This window comes from Phocoena sinus, chromosome 16 (genome assembly GCF_008692025.1).
Source record: "Phocoena sinus isolate mPhoSin1 chromosome 16, mPhoSin1.pri, whole genome shotgun sequence".
In the NCBI taxonomy this organism is placed as follows: Eukaryota; Metazoa; Chordata; class Mammalia; order Artiodactyla; family Phocoenidae; genus Phocoena; species Phocoena sinus.
This window is the reverse complement of record NC_045778.1, coordinates 30,726,812-30,747,460: the sequence shown is the minus strand read 5'-3', so window position 1 is coordinate 30,747,460 and position 20,649 is coordinate 30,726,812. Positions and strand designations below refer to the sequence as shown.

At 54.0% G+C, this 20,649-nt stretch overlaps 2 protein-coding genes across 2 annotated transcripts in view; both read left to right on the top strand.

The window, feature by feature from the left end:
* ZCCHC24 (zinc finger CCHC-type containing 24) overlaps nucleotides 1-13,246 on the top strand; it is a 62,033-nt gene extending 48,787 nt beyond the window's left edge. The window contains exons 3-4 of the mRNA XM_032607514.1: nucleotides 950-1,114; nucleotides 9,172-13,246. Of these exons, the coding sequence (XP_032463405.1) occupies nucleotides 950-1,114; nucleotides 9,172-9,285 (279 nt within the window). The 3' untranslated portion in view covers nucleotides 9,286-13,246. The remainder of the gene's footprint in view (nucleotides 1-949; nucleotides 1,115-9,171) is intronic.
* Nucleotides 13,247-13,449: 203 nt separating this feature from the next.
* On the top strand, nucleotides 13,450-16,482 carry LOC116741269. Its single transcript, XM_032607515.1, has 4 exons — nucleotides 13,450-13,947; nucleotides 14,205-14,288; nucleotides 15,676-15,960; nucleotides 16,088-16,482. The coding sequence occupies exons 2-4, from the start codon at nucleotides 14,256-14,258 to the stop codon at nucleotides 16,472-16,474; spliced, it is 705 nt and encodes a 234-aa protein (XP_032463406.1). The 5' UTR covers nucleotides 13,450-13,947; nucleotides 14,205-14,255; the 3' UTR covers nucleotides 16,475-16,482.
* The last annotated feature ends 4,167 nt before the right edge of the window (nucleotides 16,483-20,649 follow it).

The following is a 20,649-nucleotide window of genomic DNA, read 5'->3' as shown; positions in this document are numbered from 1 at the left end:
GGCGGGTAGTGGCAATTGTCATCTTTAAAAATGAAAATTGTACATACCCATCAACCCAGCAATTTCACTTCTAGGAATTTATTCAACAAATGTACTGTCACCTGTGCAAAATTATATATGTACACACACACATATATGCAAAGTTATTCATAGTATCATTGCTTGCAGTAGAAGAGTGGAAACAATCTAGACATTTGCAGTAGTGATGGGAAAGCACTATGAACCTTGCATAGATCTGAATACTGTGCAACCCTCAAACACAATACAGCAGCTCTGTTTATACTGATCTGGTGGAAAATATTATATATATATGTCTGAGATATATTATTAAGTGAAAAGGGAAGATGTAGAACCAAGTATATAATCTGTCTCCATACAAGTGAGGGAAAAGAAAGAATGCACGTACGTATGTATATGGTGTATATGTTTGTAAATGGAGAGCCCATCTTTGGGGTGGTGTAAAGGAAATTCAGATAGCCACCAGGTAAGGCAGCAGATGGCTGGGAGCAGGGGTGAGGGGAGACACACTTTCGCTGCTTACAAGGTTGTATTCTGCCTGCGTTGTCTCTTCAGTAGCCATTTAAAGCACACCACCCAGGGCCAGAGAGCACCTGTGTGAGGTCATGTGACCACCAGCTGCCCCTTCATGACAGCAGAGTCAAAGGAGTAGTTCCTAGCCACCATCGAGGACTTTGCTCCCTTAAATCTAAAAGAGATGTGCGCCACTCACCACCTCCTCTGTTCTCTGTCCCCACACGAGTCTCCCAGCCTTGGGATTCCCGTGTGTGCTCTGAGGGTGACTCTGGTGTTCTCTGGACTGAGGACAAAAGGTATCCGGCACACGGGGACACAGGGCATGAAGGCTGAAGAGGGAAACCATGAGGACCCCTGTGGGGCATCATTTTGGCCTGTTGGATCCTAATCCCTGTGTTTGCTTCCTGTCCTCTAGGCACGCCCCAAAGGCGAGGGTCTGACCCCGTACCAGGGCAAAAAGCGCTGCTTTGGCGAGTACAAGTGTCCCAAGTGCAAGAGAAAATGGATGAGCGGGAACTCCTGGGCCAATATGGGGCAGGAGTGCATCAAGTGCCACATCAACGTGTACCCACACAAGCAGGTGAGCCGGGCGAGGGGCGGGGGAGGGGAGCGGGTGAGCCGGACGAGGGGCGGGGGAGCGGGAGCAGGTGAGGCAGAAGGACCGGGGGAGGGGGAGCTTTTCCCTTACTGAGCCTCAGACGATGGGAATGGGACCAGATCTATCCAAGTTAGCCCTTTCTTTCCTTGTCTCATAGGAAGTAGGGGGGGGAGAGGGCTTGTTTCTCCAGGAAGGGAAGGAAGATAAAGGGGCAACTGTACGAAGACCCTGAGACCACAGACCCCAGTGAATTTTGAAAGTAACGAACTGCAACCGTGACACAAAGAGGGATACACAGGCGGCGGGATGCTGTAGAAAAGTGCATTTTGTTGGTTCTTCGCCCAGTTGGCACATGTTTACAAGGTGGATACCGGGTGCCAGATACTGTGCAACGGGGCTGGTGGCCAAGGGCCGGCCTGCCCTGCTGGGAGGGGGTTGAGGCAGCTCGTCCCAGGCAGCACTCACTCACTGCAGGCTGCAGAGAGGAGGCGGCATTTACTCTGGGGCCTGAAGCAGGGGAGGAAGCTAGACCTGTCACCAGAGGGAGGATGGTCATCCTGGGAAGAGGGTACAGCAAATGCTAACGCCCTGAGACTGTTGGACTGGAGATGCTCAAGGCTGAAAGCTCAGTGAAGGAACAGGAGAGTGGAGTGGGAGATACGGGAGAGCTAAATGGAGCAGTCACCAGAGGAATTCGGGGGGCCCTACAAGGAAGCCCCCAGCAACAGGGCTTTCGGCTTCATTTTGAGCTGATTGCCTTGGTTGTGTGTAGAGACTGGCCTAGAGGGGCTGGGAGACTGGGGAGACCAGCAGGAAAGCCATGGCCATAGTCCCGGGCGAACCGAAGGAGGTCTGAACTCAGGTGGTGGCTCTGGATTTGGGTCCAACACAGAGCATCACGGGATCGGATGTGAAAGGTGACGAGGGGCCAGGAATCCAGGAATGAGAACAGTCACACTCTGGCTTGAGCTCCTGAGTGGATGGACGTGGTCGTTACCAAGGTGGGCAGCCTGGGCTGGGGGCAGTTGGGATGGGACATAGGTGTTCTAGATAAAGGCAAGAGATCTCTAATACATGCTACATTTGAGATGTTCCTGAAAATCCAGGTCAAGACGTCAAGAGGGCAGTTGGGTTTGTTATTCTGAAGCTCGTATGAGAAGTCAAGGTGGTTCACCATTGGCCTAAAGGTATTTAGGGAATGATGAGATTTCCTGCAGAATGTGGGTAAAGTAGCGAAGGGATTCCCCAGACCATGTGTTGTGGAATCCCAGCATTCGGAGGTCAGATGGAGGAGAAGCATCCAGCGAGGAGGGGGACCAAGGAGCGTGGAGTCCTGGGGGTGGGAGGGTGGCAGTACAGGTGGTGGCTGGTGCTGAGATGTCAGGTGTAATGACCATGGAGAAGGGCCCTTGAGGTTTGGTAATAAGGAGGTGGTCCCGAAACTTTGGAGGGCATCACTTTTACCTGGAGGACTTTTTGAGCTGCCACCAAGCTCTGAGAACCACTGAAGCCGATGCCCTTTAGGTCGGACATGAGGCGGAGGGGAGATGTTAATTCACAGCAGATCTGTTGGCCAGGGCAGTGTCCATGGTGGTGGAGGTTCCCTGGGCCAGGCCGCAGAGGAAATACCTTCACTGTCCACTTTTGCAAAGGGCATTGATTGTGGAGGGAAGCAGAGAAATGGGACAGTAGCTAGAGTAGGGATGGTGGCGTTGAGATGGGTGTTCTGAAGATGGGAGAGCCTGGAGCACATTATAGGCAAATGAGAATGACCCAGAAGAAAGCAAAAGGCTGATGATAAGGGAACAAGAGGAAGATGCCTTATCATCAGCCCAGGAGGGAGGGAGGTGGGGGATGATTGGGGAGGGTCGTGGGTTTGATGGGGCAGAGAAGGGGGACCTCACTTCCAGGGCTTCTGTTTTCTCAGTGAAATGGGACATGAGGTTTTCAGCTAAAAGTCAGAGTGAGGAGGGGTGTGGTGGGCTTGGGGAAGGACAAGGAAGGAAGCGAACCTACTAGAGAAACATAGCCAGACTGGCAAGCAGCATGCCAGCCCAGGGGGAGCTTCGAGATCATAACTGTCACCCAAGCCGTCAGCCCGGTTCTGTGACTTGGCCAGTAGTGTTCACTGCACAGGTGTGGGCCAGAGATGGTGTTACAGGGGTTCGGGGACAGAGGTGTGCCAGATGAGTGTTTCAGAGGGAAGAGTTCAAAGAGTCAGGTGTGATGGTGGAAGAGTGTGGTCCTGGGCTGTGAGCTGGACGGCTGGGAAGGGAAGCCAGAGGGGCCCTGATGGAGAGGCGGGGCCCGGACTGGGGGGAGTGCGGGACCCGAGAGCCGGACAGAGAGCAGGTTTCTGAAGGCCAAGTCCAGGCTCTGGCTGAGGGGATGGTGGGAGACACGGTCACTGCTGGTGAGGTAGTTGGGGTACGGGGAGCGGGGGTGGGGCGAGCCTTCCCTGTGTAAGCTGAGTCACCAAGACGGATGGCAGGAGCGGGGGCGTGGTGGGGGGGCGGGCAGAGGAGGCCACAGGGAAAGGGAGGCAGGAGGATGGGGGAGGATCCGCCGAGGCAGTGACGTCAGGCTGAGCTCCGAGGGGCAGTGGAGGGTCAGCAGACGAAGGGGGCTGGGGTGGGAGTGGCAGAGAAGGGAGGGTGCGCTTCTGGTGAGGGAACAGCACGTGCAGAGTGGAGAGGACAGGGCCCAGCCGAGCACTGGAGGAGCTGAGGGGTGAAGCAAAGTGCGGAAGGAGGGGCCGGGCTGCCTTGGGCTGGCTCAGAGGCCATGGCATGGAATTTGGTCTTTATCCTACTAGGAGCATCTGGGAGTTGTCCAAGAGGACTCTTGTGGTTGAAACATTTTGTGATTTTATGACCCTCGTGCAGGCCTCTGTTTGCAGACTCTTCATCCTCCTGCCCCCAAGGGTTTCCATGGTTCCCATCACCCACACTGTCGCACACAGGAACATAGATGGGAAGCTGGCCATGCAGCCCAGGACAAGGGGCTCCTTAGTGCAGGGGGCCTGGCCCACAACCTAATGGCACCAAGGGAGACACCAAGGCTCTGGAGCGCCAAGACAGGCTTGATGACCCAGTGGCTGGGCACAGGGCACGTGATATGCACATAGTGTTGTAGGAGCATGTCGCGGCTGGGGCTGAAGGCGGGCAGTGTAAAGGAGCCACGGCACCTGGATCCTGAAGTCTTCCTGGCAATTCCTGAGCTGGTCTGGAACCCCAGTTCGAAAGCACCTCCCCAAATGTCTGACTGTCAGCACGCTCGCCCTCGTTGAACTCTGCTCCCCCAGGGCCCTTGTGCGTGGCCTGTGCTGTCAGAGGGGTTCCTACTTTCTCTCATTGGACACACTTTGTTGACGGCTACTCGCCAGGTCTGTGCAGGCTCTGAAGGAAGACGAAGGTCAGGGGGCTGCCTGGCTTTCCAGGAGCTTCCTCTGCAACCCAAGGGACAGGATTCCATCAGACAGGGTTAGCAACTGGCGTTCAGAGAACTCCTCTTCTGAGTCGCAGGTGTGGTCACCCTCCGGGTGCCATTTGCTGAGCCCCTGCACACCCTTCATGTGTGCTCTGCCCTCAGACCGGGTGTCCTGTTCACTGGGAGGGAACGTGCAGTCCTGAGAAGCCACGTGGCCTTTCCAGGGCCCCCAGGTGGAAGTGGTGCCTTGGCGTTCAACTTGCACCTGTGTCTGCCTCCGTTGGTGTCCCAGCTCGCGCTCTCTGAACGGGGTGGGCTGGAGCAAAGCGCTGGGCTGGGCTCCGAGCACAGGAGAGAGGAGGGGTGCTGTAGGTGCGTCTCAGTCACTGGAGACTGGCAGGAATTGGGGAAGTTGTGACAGCAGTGTGCGGTGGCCAGGCACTCCTCTGCGTATACCTTTATACCTTTAACCTCTCAGCCACCCCATGAGGTCAGCTCTATTGTCTCCCCATTTTACAGAGGAGGAAACTAAGGCAAAGGGCATAAGTGACTTACCCAAGGTCAGTAGAGAAGCTGGAACTCATGAAGAGGGATCAAGTTTGGGGCTGGAGGAAAACATGGAACCTGGAGGGGACAGATGAGTGGCCTGGGGGAAGCGGGGGCAGGGGGAACAGCAAGGGCAGGTCAGGGTGGCTGGCTGGGGAGGGGAGCTGGGAATGGGCCAGTTCCTGCAGTGGCTCAGACGTATGGTGCTTGGGGCTGTGCTAGGGTCTGGGAGGCTCAGTCCTTATGACTCTCACACCTCTGTGACCTAATCAGAGGGGCAGGGCCCAGGCCACGCACCCAAGTCCACCAGGACCCAACTCTCCAGTGTGGCTCCAGCCTCCTTGGCCACACCCCTGTATTGCCCTAGCACCCCTTCCATGATGCCGGGCCCGTACCCCATCCCCCAGGCTGGCAGTGGCCTCTCCTGCTTTGTCTCCATCCTGCGAAGCTCAGTCCAAGCACAGCCTCCCTGACCATCACCTCCCCGTCTCCACACTCAGGATCAGAGTCTCCCAGGCCCAGTGAGGAAGAATCTTCCAAGTGCGTGTGGCTCTGCTTTTCCTTCTCCTCGTCATTCAGCCCTTGTTTGTTGAGCACCTACTGTGTGCAGCGGGGAGACTGAGGCCCAGAGAGGAGATGGGACTTGAGCAAGGTCACTCAGCCAGACAGGGGGGCCTGGGACCGGGTCTCCCCTTGCCTCACCCCCCAACCTCCTGTCACAGGGCTCTTCTCCCTCAGGGAAGTGGCAAGCTGGGCTGAGGGCAGAGGGGGTGGTGGCCCTGCCGAGCTCCCCAGCAGTCAGGAGCCTTTGAAGAGCTGAGAGGAGGGGCTCAGAGCCTCTGTCCCCCCATACTCTCCCTGCCCCCCACGGTGGAGAGGGGTTGCTTTATTTCTACTGCGCCCTGAGCTCTGACCTGTGTGGTATCCATCTCCTGAGAACCCTCCACTTCCCCTCCCCTCCCTCCTCTACCACATCTGTTTCCCGTCAGTCTCCAGCTGCGGCTCCCCCCTGCCAGCCCTGCCCCCCATGAGAAGAAAACACTAATGGGCTTTGCCTCACTGTGGGGGGTGGGGATGGCCCTGGGGTGATCAATCCCAGCTGCTGACTGTTTTTCCCTCGCAGAGGGGAGTCGCCTTGACAGCTTCCCCAGCTCCTCCACCCAGTGCCTGGGCAGGGCTGAGCCAGGACCCTTGGAGGGAAGGGGCGCCGACAGGGTCATGGCCAAGGAGCTGGGATGGCCAGGATGTTGCAAGTGCATTTCCACAGGGACTCAGCTGGTTCCCCTGTTCCCAGCCTGCTCCCTCTACATAATAATAATAGCAATAATGCATGATATTAATACTGATCAACACTGCTCTTTATGTACCAGGCACTGTTCTAAAAACTTGGCATATATTAACTTATTTACTCTTCACAACAACCCTATCAAGTAGGTACCCTTATTAGCCCATTGTGCAGAGGAGAAAAATTGAGGCACCGAGAGGTTAAGTGACTTGCAAGAGGTCACACAGCAATTATAGAGTCTTACAGAGCTTTTTATGGTTAGAAACTACCTTAAGACAGTCATCTCATTTACTTCTCTCCCTATCACACGTACAGCAAATGTTATTAAACGCCCCCAACCCAAGTTACAGAAGGGCAAGTTAAGGTTCTAAAGGAGAAAGTTCTCTCCCAACAGTCCTTGGCAGGTAGGTAAAGCTGCAGGCCTCTGGCAGGGCCTTTAATGTCTTGGAGCCTCGGTTTCCTCATCTGTAATATATGAGGATGATAATATGCCCCTCACAGGACGTTAGGTTGTGTGATTTATGTGGCCGTGCTTTGCAAAGTGTAAACCACAGGGAGCAAGGGTGGCGTCAGGCCTGCTTGCTCTGGTCTCTCCGGCCCCACTTGGAAGATGGGTTCAGGGAGGGGCTCGGACCAGCAATGAAGAGTCCGGGAAGGGAGCTGGACATCAGGCTGGGTTTAGTCTGGGGGAGGAAAGACTTCAGAGCTGCTCACATCGGACCTATGGGGGCCAGCAGAGAGTCTGCATGGCCCCTGTGTGGCTGGGATCACTGGGATGGGCGTACAGGGACCCAGACTTCAGCCCAAGATCGTGAAGTGCAGGCAATGGGCTAAGGCGGTGAGCTCAGCCGCCAGGGAGCTCTCCAGCGCTGGGGTGTGTAGGCCATGCCCTGGGATACTGTAGGTGTGTATCAAGATGTCTGGAGGGCAGGGGATGTGACCTTCCCAGGTCTTTCAGCTTGGAATTGTGGCTTCAACTTTCAGTGGCCCTCTACCAGCTGGTATTCCCCTCCTATTAGTAATAATAATAAACAACATTAATAACTTTTATGTGCTACGCACTTCCTATTTGTGATCTCCCTTGAGTTGTAACAACAGTCTTGTGAGAAAAGTGTTACTGACATCTCCTTTTACAGATGAAGAAGTGGAGGATCAGAGAGGTCAGGTGGCTTGCCCATGGTCACACAGCTCACAGGTAGTTTGAGTCCAGGTTTGACATGAAGCCAAACTCTTTCTCCTTTCCCCTGGCTAGGAAAGCCAGTCATTGAAAGCTTACTGAGATGAAGCCAAGGCTCCTGCCCTATTTCCATGTCTTCCCAGTGTGGCTTTAGGCCTGGAAGCACAGGGATGGGCTTTACGACCCTGGATCAGAACCCTGCCCACCCACAGTCCATACACTCGCTTTCTAGAGCCCTCTGACTCGTCCATTCTCTGCTCTGAGTGTCAGCTTCAGGCCAGGCACTGCATAATCAGGCAGAAAAGTTGGTGCGCTACTTTTGAGCTGTTTGCAGCCTGTCCAGGGGGTAGCGCTCACGCTCAGCTCCCCTCCAGGACCGTTCTGGGTCCTGGTCACTGGCACCAAGGCTCCCTTGGCCCACACCAGACTGCAGTTCCTGCCCCCTGTCCTCGGCAAGTGGCTCCCAGCTGGCCCTGATCAGCTTCCTTTGAGTTCCCCCGAGTCCATGCAGAGGACCCTGCTACAGGTAGGGGTTCTGGGCTGGGGCTACGGCTGCCAGCCAAGAAACCGTCTGCCTCGGGAGGTGTGCCTAATAACCTCCGTACATTTTCCAGAGAAACAAGCTCGCTTTTGAGAGCCAGGATGTGAGGTACAGAGGGAGCAGGGAAGCCCCCTGTGTAACAGAAACGTGCTTGTATGTGCCAAACGCCACTCAGTTTACAAGCATCTAGACATCTGACTCCGCCCTGTAAACGAGCTGCAACAATGGCCCACTTTACAGATGTGGAAACCGAGGCTCTCTGAGGCCACACTCTGAGTGAGTAGCCTCAGAGGTCTGGCAAGTCACCTCCCTTCTCTGGACCTCAGTTTCCCTGTTCAGAAACACCTAGCCACTCCACTAACGAGGCAGGCACTGTGCCAGGCCCTGGGATGTGGGATGAATCAGAACACTGGCTGCTGACGTCACAGAGCTAAGGGCTCGCTTACCCAAAGCCTGAAACACTGTGACCCCGTCCAGGTTAAACTCCCCTTGAGTCTTGAGGCCGCAGGAGCAGGTGTGGTGGTGACAAGTGGCCTGGGAGCAAGCAGTGGATGCTGGGAATCAGGAGATGCGGCTTGGGTCTCCCTTGCGCTGGGCCTCAGTTTCTTCATCTGGATAATGTCTGTGCCCCGCTGTGCTGCCTCTGTCTCGGGCATTCGTGAGCTTCAGGTGGTGGCTGCTCAGAGAGTACTGGCGGGGGTGGAGTTGGGGGGCAAAGTGGCATGTAGACCTGGGGCTCTGTGTGCAAGACCTCCTCCCAAAGCACTGACCCCAGCCCGAGGCCTCAGCCTATGCCTCCCAGGATGCAGGACTCAGGACACTCGGGTTGCCTGCAGCAAGCGAGAAGCAGGAAGGGTCCTGGGCGCTTCGGGAAACAACCTCTGATTACAGACGCCTGCGCTCTCTCTGGGCCCTCCCTGTCTGTCTCCCTCCTCCTGTCTGTCTCGAGCACTCTCTTGCCTCTCTCCGCATCTGTCTCACTCTCACTGCTCCTCTGGTATTTCTTTCTTTCCGCTCCCTCCTCCCCACCCTTGGGCCCGCTTCCTCCTTCCTCTCTGCAGAGACCCCTGGAGAAGCCCGATGGCCTGGACGTGTCCGACCAGAGCAAGGAGCACCCCCAGCACCTGTGCGAGAAGTGCAAGGTGCTGGGCTACTATTGCCGGCGCGTGCAATGACCCGGCCGCCTGCTGGGCCCCGCCGCCCTCCTGTCAGCCAGAGAAGACGCCACCCCCCTGCGTGTCCCCTGTGTGCGCGGGGGCGTCCTCGCAGGCTTACAGGTCTAGGGGGTGGGCCCTTGGCTCATGTATGTTGACAAACAGTGTTACTGACGTAGCTGCGCCCCCAGAAGGCCGGGTCTCTGCGACTCTCTACGGGGGGCCCTGGGTCTGTGTGGAGGGAACAGGGCAAGCAGAGGTCAGCGCACAAGACCACACAGAGCCCTTGGTGTCCCCACAGGCTCTCCTCTGAGACTCCCTTTGGGGTGAGCAGCCTTGTATTGGCCACGAGTGCACTAAATTTACTGTGAATCCCAGAGCCTGCAGGGGACTGTCTCCCCAAGACCGGCCAGGCCGCCTTTTCCCACCCAGAGCCTTCCAGTTTGCCCTGTGTGAAAAGCCACTCTTAGAAAGCCCTAATTTTCTGTCTAAGTCAGCACTCATGGCAAGCTGACACCTGTTCTCGCAGCTGCTGGGGAGCGGGCATCTCTGCCCCCTGCCACTTTGAGCCCCAAACCTGACCGCCTCTGCCGTCACTGGCATTGCACCTGGGCGCCGCACCCTGCCCCCCACCATAGACCCAGAGGTCAGGCACGGGGAGGCACTGAATGTTGGACAGTGTTCCAAGGTGTGACCTAGGGCACATCAGGCAATGCCTCCCCCCTCTCCCAGCACCTACTACCCCCACTTGCTAGGATTTTGTCAGCCCCATTCCCTTCCCCTCTCCCTCCCCTCCCACCCACGATAGGGGGCCACCCCCTGATGGAGGCTACAGGACCCAGCAGGGAAGCCACTCTGGCAGGAAGGACACAGGCCAGGCAGATCAAAGACCCCGGTTTTAATGCTGGCCTCACCACTGACACACTGTGGAGCCTGGGAAGGATTCTCATCTCTCTGCTTCGCTACTAGTTAAGCGAGAGAGTGACAGCAGAGAGCCGAGAGGCCCGTTTCTGTTCTGATGTTCTGGGATTCAGCCTGGCTGTGTGCCATCTCCTGGAGCAGAAAGCTTTATTTGGACAGTATCCCCAGGTCCCGTGCCCCCAGTATCACCCGTCAGTTGGTCACTTAAGAAGTCATGCGGAGGGATCCCGTCCTCCCCTGTCGCCCCTGCAGGCCCAGCCCTGCCTGCTGTCCCCTACCCTGCAAACGTGAAGGAGAGGGTTCCCCCCACCCCAAGACAAGCTACAGAACCTCTCGTTTGCAAAGTGGGGATAATGGTTCCTACCTCCCGAGGTGGGGGGAGGCCTCTTGGCGTTCACACTGGTCAGGGCGACACTGTCCTGGCTAGTGGGGGGATCGCCTTCCTCTTTGCTCCCTCCCCAGTGAGAAGTCCTATTTTTATTGTCATTATCACCCTTCCTTTCTCCCAGGGGAACCGGCTGTCAGAGCTGGGTCACTTGATTTTGCCCCAACATTATGCAAACCACGAAATGGGCCTGAAATTCAGTGTTTACCATGGCTCAAGGACACCCAACCCGTGTCCAGTTGCCTTTTGTTTTCAAATGAAAATGTTTTGTACAACTGAGGAGTTACAGCAAAGTGTTAATCAGGGGTCCAGGGAGTGAGTCGAAGAGATGGAGTGAGTGCATTTGCAGCCAGAGGGCTGCAGTGTAGATTTGGGCAGGGGGGTGGGGGGGGCCATGCCCTCTGAGCATTTAAGAAGGGTGTATTTGCTCCAGCCTGAGCCCTGTAGCGGCCTCCCTCCGGCCTGCCCCTGACTGTGAACACGCTCACCGCCCACTGAGGAATCCCTCCCAGCTGCTCCCTGCCTGCTCCAGGGTGTCAAGGTGAGCCAGAGTCACCCTGTTCCAGGGCTCTCTGTCCCCAAGGAGAAGCTGTTACTGTCAGTCATCCTAGTGCCCTGCTCACGAGAACATTCGCGGTGGTGGGCAGTGTGCTGGTCTCTGCTGCAAGGACCAGGTCTCAATCCTTCCAGGGACCTGGCTCCACAGGGGGACCTTGGCCTCAGGTACCTGGGCTGCAGTCATGGGGGAAGCCCACACCTTAGAAAGAACCCAGGCTCCAGACCCCTGGAGGCCAGGGCCTTCCACAGGCCAAGAGGAGAAGGGATATCACCCCAAAGTGACCTTTGCAGTGGGTTTGTCCAGCTGGCAGCCCCCGCCATCTGTGCAGAGCTGGCCACCGCAGGGGCTAGGCCCTCCCTATGAGGCAGCCCTTCCACACCGCCCCCTCCTGCACTGTTTGGCTGAATTTGGGAGCTCTGTGTGCTCAGCGAAAGCCGCTGCTGTCCAGGCTGGTGCTGTGAGAATCAAGTGCTCAGAGGGCCTGGGCACCCAGGAGACAAGAAATTGTGTGGTTTTAGTACGTTCAAAGGGACAATCGCTTGCAGTTAGTAGATCTAGCGATCCAGTTGGGAGAGAACGGTGTTTACCCCATAAGAAGTATTCAATAGTTCTACTTGTGAATTTGTATTTATTTTGAGTTATACTTGACACAGAATTCCTTTTTTTTTTCTTAAAGAAAAAATACTATGTGTGTATTTTGAAACGAAAATTCATGGATGTTAAAATTTCTGCATGGTTTCCAATTTTTCTCACAACACTGAATTTGTTACCTTCTCCCGAAAAATCTTCACAGTGATTTTTGTCTGTATATATTTGAGGGCTTTTTTTAAAAAAAGAAAAAGAAAAGAAAAATATGATTGCCTGATTTTTGAGATTAAAGTAAACAAAAAGAGAGGCATTTTCAAAACTTCAGAGCTTTCAGGAGGGCAATAGAATATCAAATGAAGATTTCTGGAAGTATTTTTTGCAAACCTTCTGGTTGAGCTGCAAGAAAATATTTATGGTGAGAACTATTCTCTTTTTCCTGTTGGTTTTTTTTGGGGGGGTTGATTTTTTACTATGCTTTGGTCTGTAAAAAGTCTGCAACTGAATTACATTAAGAAGGAAATATTGTCTACATAGATTATTATATGAAGTTGGTACATAATTCTGATGAGGAAAAAAAACTTGGCAATTCTTTAAGCCATATTATTGTTATTCTCTGTTGTTATCCCTGGATAAAAATATCAGTATTAAGTAGCCAGCATATTATTCAAGTGCTTAGACTTATTATTAATATGTTCTTGTCCTGTATTTATACATATGTGTATTTGGGAAAGTACTGCCTTTTTTTAAGGGAAGCTATTATTAGATACTTAGTGAAAAAGGGAATGGTGAGCCCTTCGAGCCTCTTCAGCTGAGGATAACACAGCATTATAATCCATTCTCTTGCACCTTCTTATTATTATCTTGTTATTATGGTTATTAAACTTGTGGGGGGCAGGAGTGTGCCTGGGGAGGAGAGGGCGTGTGACTTACTAGCCCCACCATGGTCGGCCAGCTCCAAAGATGGTCTCCTTGGCCTGGTCCAGGGCTCCCGGTCAGCAGGGCCCAAGGATGGAAGAGGAAGCAGGAGGCGGACTTCTCCAGCCGCCCCCTTTGGAGCTTTGCCATCTGACCCATGCCTTGGTGCCCTACGCTCTTTGAACTTGGATTTGTCACCCAGAGCCCTTACACCTGCCCTCCAACATCTAATGGACTTGAATCTACTCTAAACGAATATTTAATCCAGCATCACTACATCGTAGCCCAGTGTGACAACTAACCCTGGAGTTTGGGAGGCGTCCGGCCTTCGGGGGAGTTCATCGCTCTCTGTTGCCAACCTCACCGTTCGACCTCCTCCACTCCTGTGTGGTGACCCTGTCCGTGTCTGTATCTGTTAATACGTGTGTGTCCAGCTAAAAAGACAAACAGAACCCGTGGGTCAGCTCGGAGGGTGCGTGGAGAAGCCTCCCGACCTCTCCCGAGGGCCGCCCTCGGGATGGCATTCCGTTGTGTGCCTTATTCCTGGAGAATCTGTATACGGCCTACCTATAGAAATATAGCCTTTTCATGCTGTATTAAAAGAACTTTTAAAAGCAAGAGAGGCTCCTGGGTGTCCTTGTTTACACGGAGCATCGGTAGGGAGCTGAACGTTTTCACAGATTCGGGGGTGGTGAGCTGGGTAGGGGCGGCTTGGGGCTGCCCTTCCGCTCTCCCGTGGCTGGAATGTCTTGTCCTGGCCCTGCCTCCACCCAGCCCCCCTGGCCCCAAACGGACACTCTCTCCGGGGCGAGGGCCCTCCCCAAGCGGGGCCCCAGACTAGGCAAGATTGTCGGCACATTAGGTCACAGTTAGCTCTGCGATGAGACTGTTGGTGACCATATATAGGAGTGAATCTTCCTCGGAGACAGCAGCCCTAGGCCTCGCAGCTGCAGCTCCCACTTGGCCCTCTCGCCAAGACAGGGATTTGGGCCTCAGACGCTGGGCATCCCACAGTGAGCAAGCTCAAGTGTCCAGGGCCTCCTGGGAAGTCCCCAGGAGAAGGAACATAGGGCCCTTCTTCTGAGCAAGGACCTGTCTCAAGGTGGGGCTCTTGACCGGGGCCACAGACGTGAAGTCACGGCTCGCAGGGCCTGAAGCCACGGCGAAGCAGGCCTGAAGGAGCCACCTGCATACGGAGCCCTGCGGCCCAGGATCGGCGCACTTGTGGTTCTCAACCTGGCTACTCACCAGAATCGCCTACGGGAGCCTTGGTCCATCCCAGAGACGCTTGAGAAACCGGCCTGGGTGTCCTCAGGTTCTTAAAGTCCCTGATCAGTCCAGTGTGCACGGCTGAGAAACACCGGGCTTTGAATGGTCCTCAGGGTCCTGTGGGGTGGATGGTGATGGCCGGGAGGAGGCCGTGGGCAGGGGGCGTTCAGCTCACTGGAGGACATCCCATCCTCGGCTTCAGCCAATAGCTACCATCTAAGAGTACACCACCTGGGGTGGGGTGGGGAGTGGTGGGGGGACTAGGCTGTTATGTGAAATTCTCCAATTTTTAAACTTCAGCAGCTAGTTTATTAAATAGCCAAACTACATGTCTGTGGACCAACCCATGTCTCCATGCAGCCCCTGAGATGGAGCAGAGAAAACAAGGTAAGTCCTTGGCATCAGGGATCATGGATGGGGGAAGGGTGGCGAACAGGCAGGAACAGAGGCTCCCAACTCCAGGAGCAGGACCCCTTGTCCTATTTGGGGTGCACAGTGAATCCTGGAAGCCATCAAGCCCTTTCCTGCTTATTGGCACAAAGGAAGAATTCACCTCCGGGTGCCTGGCCTCAGGCTGCATGAAATGGCGGGCAGGGCTGGAGTTGGCCTGAGCGCAGGTGGGTGTCAATGCAGCCAAGCAGTGAGCAGAGAGGGGACCCAGCCCAGCAGAGTGGGTGGGGGAGGGAATAATCACTCCCATGAGAGCCTCTCCACCCACAGCCCAGGGAGGGCTGCGCTCCTGGTACAGGTCTGAGGACACGGAGCCCGTCTGTCTCAGCGGCCTGTGCCCCACGGTGCCGGCTTCCAGATCAGCCCTGCCTCCCCTGGCTGGGCGACCCTGGGCAGAGTCCCTGGCCTCTCTGAGCGCCGGCTTCCGCAGGGATACTGTGCGGATAAGCCGGCCCAGTGAACACAAGGCCCAGCACACAGCTTGGCACCTGACTGGCGGGTGGCAGGCCAGGGGCTGTGGATCTCTTGCTCCCACTGTCTGTGGCTCCGGCCAGAGGTCACCCGGGGAGTCCGAGGGGGTGCCAGGCCGCCAACCCAGGAACATGGTTCACTCGCTCACTGGCTGAGTACCCCCTGTGCTAGGGCTGAGGTGTCAAGGTTAATGTTCGATTTTCTGCCCTTGTGTGTCGTGTGCATGCACCCGTATTTGTTTTGTTTTGTTTTCCGTGGAAAGAAAACAAACCCAAGGCAAATACAGCCTGCATTTCGACATCTGCAGCCGTGGAGACCAGTAATTCCCCTGGACAGGAAGGATTTCCGGTTGGACCTAATGTCCATGTCCAGGGGCAGCCAGCGGTGGCTGAGAGCAGACAGAGCTGAGTCCACAGCGGAAAGGGGTGTCGGGGGATCCAGAGGGGAGGGCCCAGCTCTGGGTCCACCCCTGCCCGCCCTCCTCGAAGCTGGTGTCCTCCGCCACCTTAACCCCACATTTGAGGTCTCCAGAGGCGGGGGCTCACTTGAGGTCACCCGGTGGGAGGAACAGGATTTGAACCCTGAGTTCTTACCTCCCAGTGCCGTGTGTGGTTCAGAGGCAGAGCTGGGGCTCGGCCCCAGGCGGCATGCTATGCCCACAGTTGCAAAGGTGGGGCAAGGAGTGAGGGCCCCAGGGGCGGGGGTGGTCTGGGGGGACAGGCAGCTCCAGCCCGTGAAGGCCTTGGTGTAAGGAACCAGGCACGGGGAGAGGAGACTGGCCAGTGCCTCAGATCTGGGGGCGGGCTGGGGGGGAAGCATGTGGGCTCAACCACCACTCCCTCTCCCACCTCAGCACCAAAACCCCTGGGGACTCAAGGGCCCCTCGTGGGGCCCAGACAAGGCTCCTGGCACCACCACCTTCTTGGAATGTGTCCTTACCTGTGAGCTGGAGCAATTGGGACACACTGCAGGCTGCAGCGGACGCCGGGCTGCCGCGGAGGCTCTGTGCTGGCTGCTTCTCCTCTCCCCGGCTCCCGCTGCCATCGGCCTTCTGCCCTGGGCCCTGGCCACAGGCCCAAGTCTCTCCTGTTCCTCTGGCCTCATGTGTGTGCTCCTAACAATCCCAGCAGGAGCCAGGGTAGAGACCGATATGGCGGGTGGGGAAACTGAAGTCCAGGGGAGGCCCTAATGCCCCAGACTGGCAGACAGGTCCTCCACTGCACCCTCCCATCTCCACGCTCTGTGCTTTTTCTGATCCCTACCAGAGACTCCAAGTGGATTCCCACCAGCGCTCTCAGGCCTTCAGCAAGGCACTAGGGGCGTCTCCTCGGGGCCTGGGTGGGGAGTCAGGCCCCTGTCTGCCCTCAAACAGCTGGACCCTGGCTCCGCAGAAGGTCAGGCATCCAAACGCCACCCCAGAGGCTCCCTGGCCCGCCTCCCACATGATGTTGAGAGAGGAGACACTTTCTACTTGTGTGTGTTCCGCTCCCGGGCAGGAGACGAGCTCAAGGGAGCCAGGCCAGGGAGGTGCACGGGGGCAAGGTAGCGGAGGGTGCCTCCAGACCCGACCCCGCACACTGCCAGCACCCCACCGTCCGTGCGCCTGCAGTGCCGGTGTGGCCTGGTGCACCACAGGGTTAAATGTGGAATAAATGAGTGAGATCTGGCCGACACCCAGTGCGCCAGCTGCTGTGCTCTGTCATCTACGTGCGTCATCATTCCTGATCTTCACCACGACCCTGTGAGCTGGGTGCTGGGATGAGTACCATTTCACAGAGAGGGAAGCCGAGGTTCAGAGAGTTTGAGTGACTTGTCCAAGATCATACAGCTAGAGAAGCAGAGCCCCTCCCTGTGCCCCCTCCCAGCACCACTTCCCACCCCTCACCCCCCAGTGTCAGGTCCAGGGCCTAGTCCCTGCCTCTGGAAGCTGTGCCACCCGCCCAAGACAGCCAGCTGGCGGGGCTGTCCTGCCCTCAGCCCCCAATTCCCTGGGCCCCTCACACCTGCCCAGCCGAACCCGCCAGCCTTCCCATGGTAGCCCAGAGCCAATAACCACCTAGTGCAGGCTCCATGGTGGTTACCGCGGGCTTATGCAGAAGCTAGAACTCAAGCCAAGCCCCCCAACACAGCCCCCAACCCCCTTCTACCGCTATCCTTGAAAACTTCCCAGGGGGTCCCTTTCCCAGTTGCAGGGGGAGCCCAGCTCCTACCTCCACTGCCTCCAGGGCGAGCCAGGCCGCACACCTGTGCCTTCTCTCCCTGGCGCTCGGCCCTCCCCCGCTGGAGCCCTGTATTCAGGCCTGTCCCCCTTCCACATCCTCCCTCTTGGTCCAGGAAGGGAAGGGGGTCTTTCTCCCATCCGAGCCCTCCACCCTGGGAGCTGAACAGCGTCCTCCTCCACCACCGCTCAACATCCCCCTCCCTCTCTGGTCACTCCTGGAGGTCAGGGCTCAGCCTCTACCGCCCCTCCACACCTAGCTTCTGTAGCCTGTGGGGCAATTAGGGGTCCAAGTCCTGCCTCGTTCATCCAGGATCATGGCACCTGCCGTGACCTCCATCTCGGCCTCCCCACTCTCATCCTGGCAAGGGCTCTGGGGTCAGATGGACTGGACACTGAACGGCAGCTTCACTACTTATCAGCTGTCATTCTGAGCTGAGAAAGTCGCCTCCCGCCCTGAGCCCCGGGTGCCTCCCTTGTACAATGGGAATGGTATTGCCTGCCCACCTCCGCAGGGTCACTGTCATGATTAAACACCTGGGACATGCTTAAGAACTTTTAGCTACTGCACTGTTCATGGAGGGGTGCCAGTCCCCTGGGCCTGTGCTGCCTCTGAAATGCTGCCCCCCAGCTCCTGCGGCCTCCCCCTCCCCCCACCATGATTCTCTCTCTGCCTCTGCCTCCTACTTATCAGGCCCTTGAGCCATGCATTCTGGAAACTTCATCCCAACCAGGTGGCAGGAGATGAGGAGCCTGCGCCTTGCCCCCAGGAAGGGCCTTTGATCTGTCTGGTCCTTGGCCTGTACACCTTTCCCCCTCCCTCTCCACGCACCCACATCGTGTTAGCTCAGCTCTGACTAGGTTTCTGCCTGAGTTTCCCTCTTGTGCTGCAGCAAGGGACCTTTGCCTAGCATATAACTGGTCCTCCTCTCCCTGGGAATCTGACCGAGCCCCGCCCCACGGTGGAGACTGCTTCAAACAGTTTGGCCCAGATCTCTCTCCTCCGACATCCTCGCCAACTCAAAATCCCCCAGCTGCCCTCTCGCAGGAATCGGCTGGTCCCCTGCTTCCCTCTGGTGGCTAAATCTGAGAACTGCGACTTCCTGCCAGCGGCAAGCCTGCATAGGGGACAAAAGGGGAATTTTTTGTTGTTGCTCCCAAACCTGAAATGAATCCTGATCTCCCCAGCACAGTGCTATCCAGGCCTCATGCACCTTTACTTGAGTAAAACTGTCAAGTGGTAATATCTGGGTTTTCCTTTCTTGATTATAAAAATAACGCATGTGCAATGTGAAATGGAAACAACACAAAAATAGGAAGTAGGACGTGAAAATTCTCAGCAGCCAAACCTCTCCCAGAGACACCACTGTCCAGAGTTTGGCCATATCCTCCCCTAATCTTTTGTTCGTCCAAATATATTTGTGTTTAATGTACACACACACACACACACACACACACACACACCTAACAGGATTATACTTGACATGCCGTTCTGTAACCTGCTTTGTTCTCATCATCATCTTTCCCTGTTAGCACAGAAATCTGTTTCATTGGACTAACAGCTGATTGTACTCTTTTGTTAGGTAATGTATTTATCCATTCCCTATTGAAGAGTACGGGCATTCTTGTTTTTAAAAATCAATTCTAATATGGGAAAGGAAATAGTTAATCAAGTCCAGGAAGCACAGAGGGTCCCATACAGGATAAATACAAGGAGAAACACGCCAAGACACATATTAATCAAACTGTCAAAAATTAAATACAAAGAAAGCATATTAAAAGCAGCAAGGGAAAAACAACAAATAACACACAAGGGAATCCCCATAAGGTTAACAGCTGATCTCTCAGCAGAAACCCTACAAGCCAGAAGGGAGTGGCAGGACATACTGAAAGTGATGAAGGAGAATAGCCTGAAACCAAGACTACTCTACCCAGCAAGGATCTCATTCACATTTGATGGAGAAATTAAAACCTTTACAGACAAGCAAAAGCTGAGAGAGTTCAGCACCACCAAACCAGCTTTACAACAAATGCTAAAGGAACTTCTCTAGACACGAAACACAAGAGTAGGAAATGACCTATAGTAGCGAACCCAAAACAATATATAAAATGGAAATAGGAACATACATATCAATAATTACCTTAAATGTAAATGGACTAAATGCTCCCACCAAAAGACACAGATTGGCTGAATGGATACAAAAACAAGACCCTTATATATGCTGTCTACAAGAGACCCACTTCAGACCTAGAGACACATACAGACTGAAAGTAAGGGGATGGAAAAAGATATTCCATGCAAATGGAAACCAAAAGAAAGCTGGAGTAGCAATTCTCATATCAGACAAAATAGACTTTAAAATAAGGACTATTAAAAGGGACAAAGAAGGACACTACATAATGATCAAGGGATCGATCCAAGAAGAAGATATAACAATTGTAAATATTTATGCACCCAACATAGGAGCACCTCAATACATAAGGCAAATACTAACAACCATAAAAGGGGAGATCAACAGTAACACATTCATAGTAGGGGACTTTAACACCCCACTTTCACCCATGGACAGATCATCCAAAATGAAAATAAATAAGGAAACACAAGCTTTAAATGATACATTAAACAAGATGGACTTAATTGATATTTATAGGACACTCCATCCAAAAACAACAGAATACACATTTTTCTCAAGTGCTCATGGAACATTCTCCAGGATAGATCATATCTTGGGTCACAAATCAAGCCTTGGTAAATTTAAGAAAACTGAAATTGTATCAAGTATCTTTTCCGACCACAACGCCATGAGACTAGATATCAATTACAGGAAAAGATCTGTAAAAAATACAAACACATGGAGGCTAAACAATACACTACTTAATAATGAAGTGATCACTGAAGAAATCAAAGAGGAAATAAAAAAATACCTAGAAACAAATGACAATGGAGACACAACGACCCAAAACCTATGGGATGCAGCAAAAGCAGTTCTAAGGGGGAAGTTTATAGCAATACAAGCCCACCTTAAGAAGCAGGAAACATCTCGAATAAACAACCTAACCTTGCACCTCAAGCAATTAGAGAAAGAAGAACAAAAAAACCCCAAAGCTAGCAGAAGGAAAGAAATCATAAAAATCAGATCAGAAATAAATGAAAAAGAAATGAAGGAAACAATAGCAAAGATCAATAAAACTAAAAGCTGGTTCTTTGAGAAGATAAACAAAATAGATAAACCACTAGCCAGACTCATCAAGAAAAAAAGGGAGAAGACTCAAATCAATAGAATTAGAAATGAAAAAGGAGAAGTAACAACTGACACTGCAGAAATAAAAAAAATCATGAGAGATTACTACAAGCAACTCTATGCCAATAAAATGGACAATCTGGAAGAAATGGACAAATTCTTAGAAATGCACAACCTGCCAAGACTGAATCAGGAAGAAATAGAAAATATGAACAGACCAATCACAAGCACTGAAATTGAAACTGTGATTAAAAACCTTCCAACAAACAAAAGCCCAGGACCAGATGGCTTCACAGGTGAATTCTATCAAACGTTTAGAGAAGAGCTAACACCTATCCTTCTCAAACTCTTCCAAAATATAGCAGAG

Bases quoted from the DNA above. Each gene is read 5' to 3' on its own strand.
- LOC116741269 (XM_032607515.1), top strand. From the start codon at position 14,256: ATGCAGCCCCTGAGATGGAGCAGAGAAAACAAG. The intron at 14,289-15,675 runs GTAAGTCCTTGG...CTCCCACCTCAG, and splicing joins GATGGAGCAGAGAAAACAAG to CACCAAAACCCCTGGGGACT. The intron at 15,961-16,087 runs GTAGAGACCGAT...GATCCCTACCAG, and splicing joins CAATCCCAGCAGGAGCCAGG to AGACTCCAAGTGGATTCCCA.